The sequence below is a fragment of the Coffea arabica genome, chromosome 10e, assembly GCF_036785885.1.
Source record: "Coffea arabica cultivar ET-39 chromosome 10e, Coffea Arabica ET-39 HiFi, whole genome shotgun sequence".
Taxonomy (NCBI): Eukaryota; Viridiplantae; Streptophyta; class Magnoliopsida; order Gentianales; family Rubiaceae; genus Coffea; species Coffea arabica.
In genome coordinates this window covers 2,110,086-2,123,361 of record NC_092328.1, presented here as the reverse complement: position 1 = coordinate 2,123,361, position 13,276 = coordinate 2,110,086, and the positions used below count along the sequence as shown (strand labels likewise).

The 13,276-nt window shown below is 37.4% G+C and overlaps 2 protein-coding genes across 2 annotated transcripts; one reads left to right on the top strand and one right to left on the bottom strand.

Moving 5' to 3' along the window:
* Nucleotides 1-339: 339 nt before the first annotated feature.
* On the bottom strand, nt 340-6,912 carry LOC113712678 (sugar transporter ERD6-like 6). Its single transcript, XM_072067280.1, has 18 exons — nt 6,540-6,912; nt 6,159-6,221; nt 5,985-6,074; nt 5,789-5,848; nt 5,622-5,687; nt 5,469-5,534; nt 5,296-5,371; nt 4,268-4,332; nt 4,089-4,181; nt 3,759-3,839; nt 3,538-3,622; nt 3,131-3,177; nt 2,842-2,904; nt 2,705-2,764; nt 2,510-2,575; nt 2,359-2,418; nt 1,067-1,181; nt 340-687 (listed from the first exon to the last, which is right to left on the bottom strand). The coding sequence occupies exons 1-18, from the start codon at nt 6,732-6,734 to the stop codon at nt 575-577; spliced, it is 1,464 nt and encodes a 487-aa protein (XP_071923381.1). The 5' UTR covers nt 6,735-6,912; the 3' UTR covers nt 340-574.
* Nucleotides 6,913-8,954: 2,042 nt separating this feature from the next.
* Nucleotides 8,955-11,128, top strand: LOC113712556 (uncharacterized). Its single transcript, XM_027236039.2, has one exon. It carries the CDS (start codon nt 8,998-9,000, stop codon nt 10,954-10,956), a length of 1,959 nt encoding a protein of 652 aa, XP_027091840.2. The 5' UTR covers nt 8,955-8,997; the 3' UTR covers nt 10,957-11,128.
* Nucleotides 11,129-13,276: the final 2,148 nt, after the last annotated feature.

Genomic DNA, 13,276 nt, shown 5'->3' with positions numbered 1-13,276 from the left:
TCTATAACGTTAATGCAAAGGCAAATAGAAATATGGAAAAAAAAACTAATTATTTCGAAATCATATTTTATAATCAGCCACAATAATCAATGGATAAATGAACATGGCACATCGCTTCTTATAATAAAGACGTGGACCATGTACACGACTATATATTTCTTCAAATTTAGCTTTCACAGAGAGCTAGCCAAGGGCAAATTATTTCCACGTTTTAGAGATATTAAAAAGAAAAATCTCACTGCTGGAAAGTTCTGATGTTTCGAGGCTCATAAAGATAATAATGGCTACGCATGCCTTTGGAGAAGGTACAAGCATCTAAATGACAATGCAACCAGTCAATGTGCAAAAAGGACTTACCGCAGTAGCAATGAATTTGGAAGAAGCAATTTGCCAAGCATTATTTGTGACTGCTGTAGATCTAAATTTGACACTATAAAGAGGGCATATTACACAACACAAGAACTGCCCCATATGGATAAGAAGACAACAACAACAACAACAAAAAGAAATGAGGAAAGAGGGAAAAATTTTAGCAAAAAAGGAGGAGGAGGAAAAAGTGGTAGAAGAAATGCTGTCATCTGAATGAAAACTGTATCTCCTCTAGCGTTTTTCCTTTTGTCTCAGGAACCCAGAGCGCCACGAACACCAGCGTGAAGGCGCACATGATCGTGAAAAAGGTGAAAGTTCCTGAGGATAAGCAAGAACAATTTAAAGGACGAAGGTTACAATGATTCATCACGATACTATGTCAAAAACTCCACAGGGTTTCACTCAAATAACCATAGACGACACACTTGATTACCAATTTCTTTCCTAATGCGGTCACATAAGCAATCTTGCATCAGTAATAGTGCAATATGTCGTTCACTATCTGCATAATTTACCATATTGGCCGCGTGCAACCTTTACCATGTGTGGACTCACCGTAAATTATTACACATAATGCGTTTTTCATAAACCCTGATCGAATTTCTGCTTCTTTTTTTTTTTTGGATGCAACCATGTACCGAGAATGAGCATATATGAATACGTGGAGATGCACGCATATAGAGCGAAAAATACTAACCTCCATCACTCCAAGACAACAGCAAAGGGGTACTCATTGTAATAGCCCAGCCAACCAACCAATTGCCTAGCGTAGCTACACTTCCAGCAAGGCCTTTGATTTTGACGGGAAGAATCTGCAATGTTATTCCGAAGAAAATCAGTCAGACGGTTTTCATGAGGTTGAATTGTGCGCGTGCACGTTTTTTCTTTTTCTTTCTTTTTTTGGAGCAAAGTAATAGCTTGTATTAAGATAGAGGACTGAAGTTTACACGGGAGATCTGCTGAAGTACATCATAGACTCTCAAAAGACAGCCAACCTATTCTAAACACTGAATAGGAGGCCCCCATTCAATCGCTAAGTTCTAATTTTCCACATTCCTAGGATTCTTTCCCCAGGAGAGCACTATGAGACTGAATTGTGTTGGTGGCAGAATCATATAGATCATGCATAATATATTTCTCTGAAGTTAACTCTCTGATTCAAAATGATAGAAGTCGTAACGTATTGAGGATTGTAGTCTTCTACCCTCTGCTATTTTCTTCTGTTTGGAACTAGAAACAAATGACAGGAATAAATTCCCTGCTTAAGAACTTGGTTCGTGCTTGAAAAGTCAATCACTAAAACAAGAAGTATTTCCAATGTATGTTCTCTACTTGCTCTTTGGATTTTCAAGGAAACAAAATAGATGCCCCATCTGAAAACCCAATTGATACAAAGAGCTCTTTTCAGGCTAAGGTTTTCACAGGATAATGTTTCTGCCACCAACCATACGCAGCTCAGTGTTACTCTCTTGTTTCAGAGCTGTAGATGAGCACCATCTAAAAGAAGTAAAATAGGACATGAGTAGGCAACCCTGAAGCTGACATCTGACTCTGGCAAAGCTACCCAAGGTTGCAAAACACAGCCTCTTGGCCAGTTTTTGAAATAGGAACAACTCTTTGAAGGAGAGATTTGACAGCATATGAAAGGGAAGAGAACCACAGGTCCCTGAAGTTCAGATGCAGGAATGAAAGTCTATTCCACACTCCAATAGAAAACTGAAGAAAAGACAGAAAGAAAGGTAGAACAAAGGAATCCCTCAAAGGTGTCTCTTCATGTACAGCTCAGAACAGTAGACATCAAACGGAGATCTGAAGGTCAAGTGCAGTAAAAAGATACTGTATTCTGACAGAAAAGAAGATTTAGGGGGGAAAAAAGGCAAATTACACGACACCTTAGTCCAACTAGAGCTACCACTTTGTTATTTACACTACAATATCTCACGTACAATCAAACTAGAGCATGAGAGAAATAAAATAAAACAGCAGTACCTCAGACATTATGAGCCACGGTATGGGCCCGAGTCCAAGTGAAAAAGAAATTATCATCAACTGGAAGAGCAAGGTGGTCAAATCAAAGATTGATCTTGATAGAAATTGATGAAGAATCATTATAAACTTGTTTGAAATTTATAAGGCATACCACAACACCAACTACAGGTAGGATACTGAATATGCTGTAGATGGAAGAATCGTCTGATGCATGGTCCTGAAATAGTGGTTAGATAGGGAGAAAAGAATGAAACTATGTAAAGAATACATGATTACATGAATCAGACCATGCACATATTCTTGTTTTCTTTATAACGGCACAAGAAGAATTCCTAAGAAAAACTACCTTGATGAAGAATGAAACAGCAACCAGTAGGAGACTAATAGTCATCCCAGAAGAGGAAATCTGCAAAAAAATTTTCCCTTTTGTTAGGTTAAGCAACAAGTTAGAGAGCATATACACAATTATTTTGCACAACTCACGATCAGTAGAAGCCTACGCCCAGTTTTGTCCACCAACCATGTAGCAACAGCAGTTGCAACAACCTAACCAATGTACATATTTCCTTTTTAGCACATTATTGAATGCTTATATAGGAGTCAGGCGATTTAAAAAAAAAAAAAAGAAAGAAAATCCAAGATGACTTTATAAGGAACATCTCAAGTGACGACTAATTTTTCTTACAGTTCCAAAGGAGAACGGCGAGAGTTTGAATCAGAGATCTAATTAATAAGTGACATTATATTTCTGATACAGATTATTATAGCTTACCTGGATAGCACCCACTGCGAATGTTGCAATATTACTCGATGAAATTCCTGTTCACATAGCGTCATAAAATTAAAGCAATTCATTTGCTAATTAAGCAAATTATTGTCACTTATTTAAACCAATAACTGAAATATGAGAATCAACTCCTGTGCAAAGCACTTCTTCTGGAAGTTTTGCACCAATATCTAAGGGACAAACACCATGAATGTATAGGAGTTTCAATCGGCTAATAAATAGTGCTGCATCATTTATCTTTTTCATCAACAAGGTTTTCAAAAATTTTACATCAGTTACTAGTGGTGCAGTGTTCAAGTTGGATTAGCAGTTCCAGTTAAGGGTCAACGTTGCTGTCATTTTCCTCAATCACAAGATATAAAGTGTTTGGGGAAAAAGAAATAACCAAGTACCAGCTGATTCAAATATGCTAGTGGTATAAAACAGAACACCATTAACCCCAGTTAGCTGTTGCAGCATCAGTAATCCAATTCCCACCTGCCACGAATAAAAGGAAAGAGAAAATTGATAAGACAAGTTCACTTTATCATACACAATGTTCCCATTCAGCAAATCTACAGTAAAGCCTAAACAAGAGAAAATTGTAAAAGAGTCAGCAGAAAAATTAAAATACCATTAGAGGGAACCAGTATCTCTTCTGTTTGAAATCGCCAAAACGAATAGTTGTTCTTCTGCTTGTTGATGCTACAGATCGCTACAAATAATTGAAAAAAATTAGGGGGAAAACTACTACTCAAAAGACACTAATAATGTGCATAACAAAGAAAGTAACTTCAGAATACTACCTTCAACAGATTCTAATACTAATGCTGATTTCAACATAGGACTTATGAAAAATACTCATGGTCCCTGCTGCCCCTAACAACAGTTTGTCTCCTTTTCCATCCCTTAAAACAAAAATTGCAACATAGCACCAGTTTAAGAATAATTCACGAAATTTTACCTTGATTTCATTTACTTCAAGGGAAATATCTGCATCAAAACCCCGAAGAACTTGCAAAGAAACTTCAAAATCATCAGTCATTCCCATCTTTGCCTGTGTAGTGCAAATTCTGCATTAATTGCTTTAGTGGTGCATTTAACAAGAAATCAGGGCGGAAGAAGTAATTCCATGATGCTCACCAACCATCGAGGGGACTCCGGGATGAAAAATAGGCCAGGTATCAATATTAGACAAGGCAATATTCCTGTTGAAAGACAATAACACTAAGTTGCCTGAGGGACTGCCAAAGTGACAACAGCAACAACGGATGTTAAAGGTGGAGAATAGTTTTGCTAATTTGCATGAAAATGGCCACTTGTCAGTGCATCTCATGCAAAAGGTCAATGCATTCTATGAATTCTAAAGCATCCCGTTAAATTTTTTTTCTTGATCAATACTTGCACACAAACCACCCTAGCCCTTTTAGGAACAGTATATACATACAAAGAGAGATCACAACACAAATTGACTGCATTTGATTGCTAGATAATTTGTATAGATCAGAAACTAAATAAAGCACGATAGAAGTACAACGAATTTCTGAAATGAATTCCCCGATTTCAGTAGTCATTGGTCAATCCTTGTTTCTAACTACACAAAATTACAACATGTTCTTTCTGACAACAGCTAGATTATCTGTTGGTTGATTTATGCATGGTGAGATTTAACTTCAAATATATAGGAGCATTCTTATACAGCAAATCACCTTTGAGCACCTTATTATAATCACTATCGCTGCCCAGAATGTTATAAGGTCTCTCACGACCATAAGTACAATCACTTTTTTCTCAGCATTCAGTTCTGGCTAACCAGTCATCCCACAAAGGAGGAGGTATGCAGGAATTGCCTTAGTTTCTGTGTTGCAATTTAGTAACAAATGCTAGCAGTCTGTCAAAGATTTGAGAACTGGTGTTTCTCTGGAAAATATGTTTTCTTTCTCTTCTAGCCACCTGCTGTTATTAGTGCCTAACAGATAAGTTATATCCTTGTCAAAATGAGCATTATTAGGTAAAAATGGACAACAAAGTCAACATATCTTTGTCCTGGTGAATATGAAGATAAAGTGTTACACGCTTTCATGTCCCATACAGTAAACTGTAAAAACTGCAACACGCGGGAAGGATATGCATAAATTGATATAGCAATGAAAAGATCTCAAGAGGATTACCCAGAACAGCAAGCACTCTCCAACTGCAAAAAAGTCCCAGCAGATAAGCCAGCATAATACCGATTGTGACAGAAAGCTATATCCACAAAAACAACAGGGCTTAATTTATCTCAACAGCATCTCCATGCATGCAAGAACTATACTTTAAGAGGACCTTGATAAACTTAGCCAACCTGATTCACCGACCCCAATGCCCCTCTCATGTTCTGAGGGGCTATCTCTGCGATGTATACAGGCACCTAAAATAGAAACAAGATATGCGTGAAGACTGGTTCAGTTTCTGACAGCTCAGATTAGGAGCTAAAGCCGAAAAGTGCAGTCTTTACAGTGTACGAGATTATTCCGACGCCAAATCCTTCCAATAACCTTCCCATATACAAAAATGATGCATCCTAAACATGGTAAGAGAAATAAAAAAGGATTAACTTTAACTTCCAGGATCAGCAAAGAAATCAAATGTCGTTGCATACCCAGAAAAACAAGAAAGATTTACCCTTGCAAATGAAATGGCAAGCCAACCAATGATGTTGGGTATGGCAGCGATCATCAAAGACTGCAATTTAACAGGAAAATAAGGATTATTCCTGATACGAAGTACAGCTTGCCTCCCTCCGCTTCCTAAGAAGAGAGAAGAAACAAAAGCAACCACGACAAAGAACAACAAAGTGCTACAAAAGCAACAGTTATACCCCTTTTCGCCCAATGTAATCCGCAATCTGACCACTACATATTGCCCCAACCATCGCTCCGACATTCGATAAAGAACCAAAAAGAGAGAACTGTCCGCCAAAATTGTTGGAGTCAGTAACATTTCTTTCAAAATCTCAAAATGGTATCACAGCAGAAGTATTGCACATTCTAACCTCTGACACAGTGAGGCCAAGATCCTTTGAGATAGCATTTTGCGTGGGAGAAGAATAACCAGCCTTCATCATAGTAACAAACATTCACTAGTCAAGCAAGTAATTCAGACAGATAAACAAGTTTATAGGACAAAACAATGCCAACGAATCAAAAGAAAAGTTAACCCCAGCCTTGTGCAAGATTTGAACATTTCATCAAACCTCATTTCGTTTTCTAATCTATGTTTCTTTAACATCAGATTGTTACGTACTAATCTACGTCCGCAGTTGGCAACCCACAGGATTCTTCATTTGGGCAGCAAAAAGAAGTACAACAACAATAAAGGGAAAGACAGATTGAAACAAGTAGAGAAAGGTAAATGGTAAGTAAAGTAGTAATACAGTGAAACCGAACTGGATAGGCCCCAAAGCAACGATCAAGACACAAGCTACAACAGAAATTGAGCTGTCCCTAATAGCCTGAGATGACCCCATCATGCTAGACTGGCGAGAACCCATTCTGTACCAACTCCCAGTATGCAAAAATGGCTTCCTAAGATCCCCTCTTCCATCGTCACTCTCTTCTCTGAAACTCATTCTTGTGCTCCTTCAACTATCAACCAAAGAACTCAGCAACACAAGTCAACCTAGAAAGCAATAACAAGAAATATTTGTGTGTGGCTGTAAAGTTATAGTATTATTAGGAGTAGAGAGGAATCGTCACTGGAATTGAATTTCAGGTGGGTGGGGGAGAGTTGAAAGATACAGTTGAGTTGGAGGAGGAGAAGCGTGAAGGAATTTTCGGTTGAGCCGATAAACATGAAGGATATACTTGTAATTTCAGATACCGCGAGTGAGTCAAGACTCGAGAGCGCCTGGGTGGCTATTTTTGTTGTGATGCGTCGTCGTGTCTGTATCTCACGCATCATGAGTCATGATCTGATTTGATTTGATTTAAATTTTTGGCCTTTAATACAAACAGGGGGGGTAAGGTAAGGGGGCTTCTTTCAATATTTTTTTTTTAAATTTTTAATTCTTCTTTTATAAGGATTGTGAATGTCGCACTACAAGGTTACGTCATAATTATTGGTGTTCTTCCTTTGATAAATAATTTGTGGGTTTGTTTGGATACATATATTATTCTAAATAATATTTCGCTTGTATCATAAACACATTTTTCAACCCATCTTTTTATATTCACGATGCATGTCAGATAAAAATATTCACGAACAATGTATTCAATTTTGCTTACTTGAATTAATGGGGTAAAACACAGTAATTACAGAAATTAAAAGCAAAGGAAGGTGGTGGAAAAAAGATGGAATTGATCATTATTCAAAAAGAAATTAAAATTTTAAAAGTTGATTAAATAAATTGTGAAATATGTACACGTGACAAAAAGTAGTAGTAGTAGTATCACCACCAGCACTACAATGCCACTCTGCATTTTTTTTTTTTTTTTTTTGTTATCATCACAATAATCTCAAACTACTAGTAGCTTTAAAAAGAGAATAAAAAGTGATAAATAAATAAATGTAGTACTAATGTAAAATCACTACGCTGTCCTCATTACCATCACCTAAGTGCCTGAACGTGTTCTTGGCAAGAATCACCTAAGTACTTTCCAGACACGAGAATGATGAGGACAGCAACTAGACTGAAGAGCAACCTTTGTGCTGTGGGAGAGTGTTTGGACTCAAACACTAAGATCTGGCTAGCAAAGACTCAGCAGGATTTTGAAATAATCTGCAACAGATTTGCCTGATTAAGTACGTGTGGATCCTTGAAGCCTGACCCAACCCAATCCTTAAAGCATGTTTACTTGTGGATTTTGGGCTTTCTCTTCTTATTATATTAGTTTTAGGAAAATAGGAATGTTGTAGTTAGGGCTGCAAACGAGTCGAGCCGAGTCGAGTTTTGAGCTAATCGAGCCGAGTCTCGACTAAATTTTACCAAGCTCGAACTCGAGCTCGAGCTCGACGAGCCGGCAAATTTCGAGCTCGAGCTCGACTCGAATCAAGTCGAGCCGAGCTCGAACTCGAGCTCGAGCTCGAAAAAAAATAAAAAATAAATATTTTATTAAAAAATAAATAAATAAAATAATATTTTTTTCTTAATAAATAATAAAATATTAAGGACATATACGTAATTTTACTATGAAAATAAAAAATAAAAAAAAAAATATATATATAATATACGTAATTTTATTATTAAATAAAAATAAAAATAAAAAATATATATATATACCCAAGCTCGCGAGCCGGCTCGCGAGCTAACGAGCTTAATATTCTGAGCTCGAGCTCGAGCTCGAGTTTGACTCGAGCCGGCTCGAGCTCGACTCGAGTTCGATTAACATCGAGCTCGACTCGAGCTTGACTCGAGCCGCTCAACCTCTCGCGAGCGGCTCGATTCGTTTGCAGCCCTAGTTGTAGTCATTATAATTTTGAAAGTTACATGATATGCCTAAACAGGCTCTGGTTGCGAAGGAAGTTGAGATGTCAAATGATCCATTTACGTCTCATCTAATTCTAGATGGCCTGGGAATCTCAGAATGTATGTATGTCTAAATAAATCAGACGAGATGTGGCATGCGGCATCACAGAGTTCTGTTCCGCTAAAAACAAATTTACAAAGGTTAAACGACAGTGCTGATTCACCCCAAGTGGATATTCTTCCCGAATATCTGATAATTCTTCTTCGTAATTTGTAATCTTCGCTTGGGATCGGGTTTCTGAGCTTTCAATCCTTTTTCATCTCTGTTTTGCATCACCCCATCACCGCTGTATATATAACAGCTTAGCCAGGGCAATTCATTTCACCATCACCTCATCAAATTCTCCTCTTAAGATATACTAGCACAATGCACTTCGAGAACTACGATCCTTGTTTCCCTGATCAGCCGGTGGTTGATCTTTACCTCCAAATATGGGGAAAACTGCCAGCTTTCAAGTCCAAACCAGCTTTCATTTGGGCCGAAGATGATTCAGCTTCTTCAGGCACCGGGGCTAGCACTTGCTCAGCCATCACCTATCAGCAGCTGAACAATTCAGCGGATTGCATTTCCTCCCAGCTGTTACTTCCGCTGCAAAGGGGTGATGCTGTGGTTGTGATGTGTGCTCCAGGACTGGAACTCGTAGAGATCATTTTTGGGTGTCAAAGAGCTGGCCTTTTGTCTGTTCCTGTTGTCCCTCCAGACCCGTCTTTTGCTGAAGATAATTATCACCACCTCGTCAGAGTTATATCCCAGACAAAGCCTAAAGCTGCCATTGCAAATCATTGTTATATCGAGCGCGTTAAGCAGTATATATCTTCACCTTCGACCAATAAACAACTCTCTGAGTGGTTGCAGAAGCTTAGCTGGATTTCAATTGAGGCTATTAAAGACAAGAAACTGGACCTGCACTCGAATTCAGTACCGTACAGCGGTTGCAAAGCTGAAGAGGTGTACCTGATTCAGTACACTTCTGGTGCCACAGGAATTCCAAAACCAGTTCTTGTAACGGCGGGTGCAGCTGCTCACAACGTTAGAGCAGCAAGGAAAGCTTATGATCTGCATCCCAATAGCGTTATTGTTTCTTGGTTGCCTCAGTACCATGATTGTGGCCTCATGTTCTTGCTACTTACCCTAGTGTCAGGAGCAACCAGTGTCTTAACATCGCCAGCTACATTCTTGAAAAGGCCCCGAATATGGCTCGAGTTGATTACCTTTTTCAGGGCAACTTGCACTCCCGTTCCCTCTTTCACATTACCACTTGTTCTTAAGCGAGGTGGGGTTGCTCGGGGAACAATTCCTATAAATTTGGAAAGCATGAAGAACTTAATTGTCATCAATGAGCCAATATACAAAGATGCTGTTGAAGAATTCATTCAAGTATTTAGGAGATTTGGGCTGAATCCATCAGCCATCTCTCCATCTTATGGCTTAGCAGAGAATTGCACGTTCGTTTCTACGGCATGGAGAATCGGCAGAAATAACAATTTGCCAACTCACAATAAGCTCTTACCTAGTGCGAGGCTCATTTCTTTTGACAAAGATGAGGAAGAAGATATTGAAATTCTAGTTGTCAATGAAGAAACGCAAGAGCCTGTCGAGGATGGAACAGAAGGCGAGATATGGATATCATCTCCGAGCAATGCCTCTGGCTACCTTGGCCATCCTTCTCTGAGTAGAGAGGTATTCAATGGGATGCTCAGCAAGAGAGTGGGGCGGTGCTATGTCCGAACTGGAGATAGAGGAGTTGTCATGGGAGATGATAGGTATTTATTCGTGACAGGTCGAATTTCAGACATCATTAAACTCCCAAATGGCCAAGAATTGCATCCTCATTACATAGAAACTGCAGCTTACAACAGTCATCCGAAAATACTCCGAGGAGGCTGTATTGCAGCATTTATGGTTTCAGGAACTCTAGCTATTGTTGCAGAGATTCAAAATTTTGAAAGAGAACGAAGAGCTATGAGGAACATATGTGAAGGGATAAGGAAATCTATCATGGAAGAAGAGAGCGTAGCAGTTGGACTGATCGTTCTTGCTGCAAGTGGAAGTGTTCCAAAGACTACTTCTGGCAAAATACGGAGATGGTTAGCTAAGGAGAACCTGATAAGGGCCAAAATTCGTACAATAATGCAGATGGAATTAAAAGAGGAAAATTGTGATTTAGCAGTTAGCAAGAAGATAAATCATTCAAGAGAAGAAGGGAAGGGAGAAACATGCAAACTTAAGGGGAAGGGTGAGGTTGTAGCAGAGCACAAGCTAGGAGGGATCATCCTTTCGCTATCAGAAGCTCCAACTAAAGGACCCTTGCTATCTTCTCTATAGGAACGTGAATGCTACGCCGTCTTTATACAATCTTCTTCTTGTTTTTTTTTTTTTTTTTTTTTTTTTTTTTTTTTTTGGGTTCAAAAGTCATCCTTGTCTTTATGCAGTCAATCTCTCAGTTTTTTACCTTTTCTTGCCTGTAATCTTTAAACCCTGCATTGTTCGGATTTTATGACATGGTTCAAAAACTCGGCCAAGACTGAGACGGTTCAGCCGAGTCGTCATCGGAACGAAGTTTTTCGATTCAATATCAGGACGAGATGACTCCGAGATAATAAATCGCCGAAAATTCAACCAAGTGACTGAAAACTCAACCAATATTTCTCTGAAACAGATAGAAACGATCAAATCGCCCCGAGTTATCCTGAGTCAACTCGAATTTTTATTATTTTTAATTATTTTTGTTTATCATTTTTTTACAATTTTAGAATATTAAGTATTTCAAAAATTTGCGTCTCATCGAAATCGCAATCTATATGTCGGGACCATTACCGAGATCGATGTAGAATGATCCGGACTACGACCGTCGCTTTGAACCATGATTTTATCAGATGTCCCCGAAGGGACTTTTTCTTCTTCTTTTGACTAAAGAGCAAAGCTTGGAGTTTCTCTTGACCAAAAAATGGGGAAGCAAGGATAACAAGAACCTAACAAGGAAATGCAAACATCTACCATTTATCAGAAAAATGCAACAATTATACTCTTTATCTGTCTTCTGAAGTGTCAAGAATCATATTTGAAACTAAATAGCATTCGGAGTTTGAGGGATCAAGTCATGTACATTAAATTGTTTGTTTTCTTAATTTCAACATATTTGACGATTTCATGGTCAACTCGACTTTGGTTCCGTTTAATAAAACTGAATCTGAATTCTGAAATCTGAATACTGAAACAATTAATTTACTGAATTTTAAGTACTGAAAAGAAATGCATGAATGTTTAAATTTTAATATTAAACCTATTTATACTGTTTGATAAACATTTATAACTAAATGCTTAATAAGTTAAATTTGACAAATTTGCCTTTATATCTTTTCATCCAAAAAACAAATAGAACCTCTGATTTAATTAGTTAAAAATGTTAGGTATGAAAATGACAATATTTATTTTTAAATCAAATTAATATAAAAGATGAAATATATTATATGAGGAGTATGGAGAATATGTGAAATTCATTCAAAAGGGAGAAAAAAGAAATAGAAAATCATTATATAGAGAATATTAGATTGTTTAATTAGATAAAAATTTTGAATATAATTAACAAATAAGGGTAGATTTGATAGATAAGATAAGGTAATTATTCTTATCAGAATTAAGTATTCAATTAGGATTTTTGTGCTGAAAAAAATACACACAAGTTCAGCATTACTTAACAAGTTCAACAAATAGATTTTCATTTATCAAACACTCAAAACATCTGAATATCTGAAAAAATTTAGATTCAATACTTTTTTATGTTATCAAACAGGCCCTTTGTCACAATAGATAATTTTTTTTTTTTTTAAGAAAAATGCACAATCAAGGGACGAGCCTCGAAGTCGTTGGCTAAAAATATGTAAATCATAAGCAAAGCAGCGCATTGGTGAAAATTGACTAAATGGAGCCATAGCCACCCTTAGAATTGCTTTACAATTCCAATTTTTTTTTTTTTTAAAAAAAAAAGAGAAAGGAAGAAGAAGGGTTAATTCCAATAAATCTCCTCAAACTTGCCTCATATCTCACTTTCCTCCCCATGAAGGTTCAATTGAACCAATGCACCCCTAATTTTTTTTACAACATTCCTAATCAACTGCAATTGGAGCAGATAACCCACTTTGTGTCTAGTTGAATCATATGCAGCTCCCGTGATTATGTGAATTGATTGAGTTATCCCCAAAAAATCAATAATGAAGCGTAATCTTTATGAACAATTTCATCATCTGTCTTTACCATTTTTTTTTCCCTCGGGACAACGATAAGGGCAAATTTATTTAAGAGTTCTGTAACCGTTAAATACCATCCTGAGAGCAGACCTATGGGTAGACGCTAATGTAAAATGGCAAGTTAAGTTCCCGGTCCAAAAGGGCAAATTGATTTAATTTATTTTGGTAGCCAAGTAGTAAATTAGTGATTTTCTAGAGATAATTCAGTCAATTCACATGATCATTGCACTGCACAGTGCACATAACTCAATCAGATGGTACAAAATAGGTTATCCGTCCGAATTAGAGTTGATTGGAATTATTTTGTCATTCAGATTCTTTTATCTTGATTTTCAACGAAAACCAAGCTTTAATCGAAAAGAAGCAAAATACTTCATTACTTATTCAACATATATACA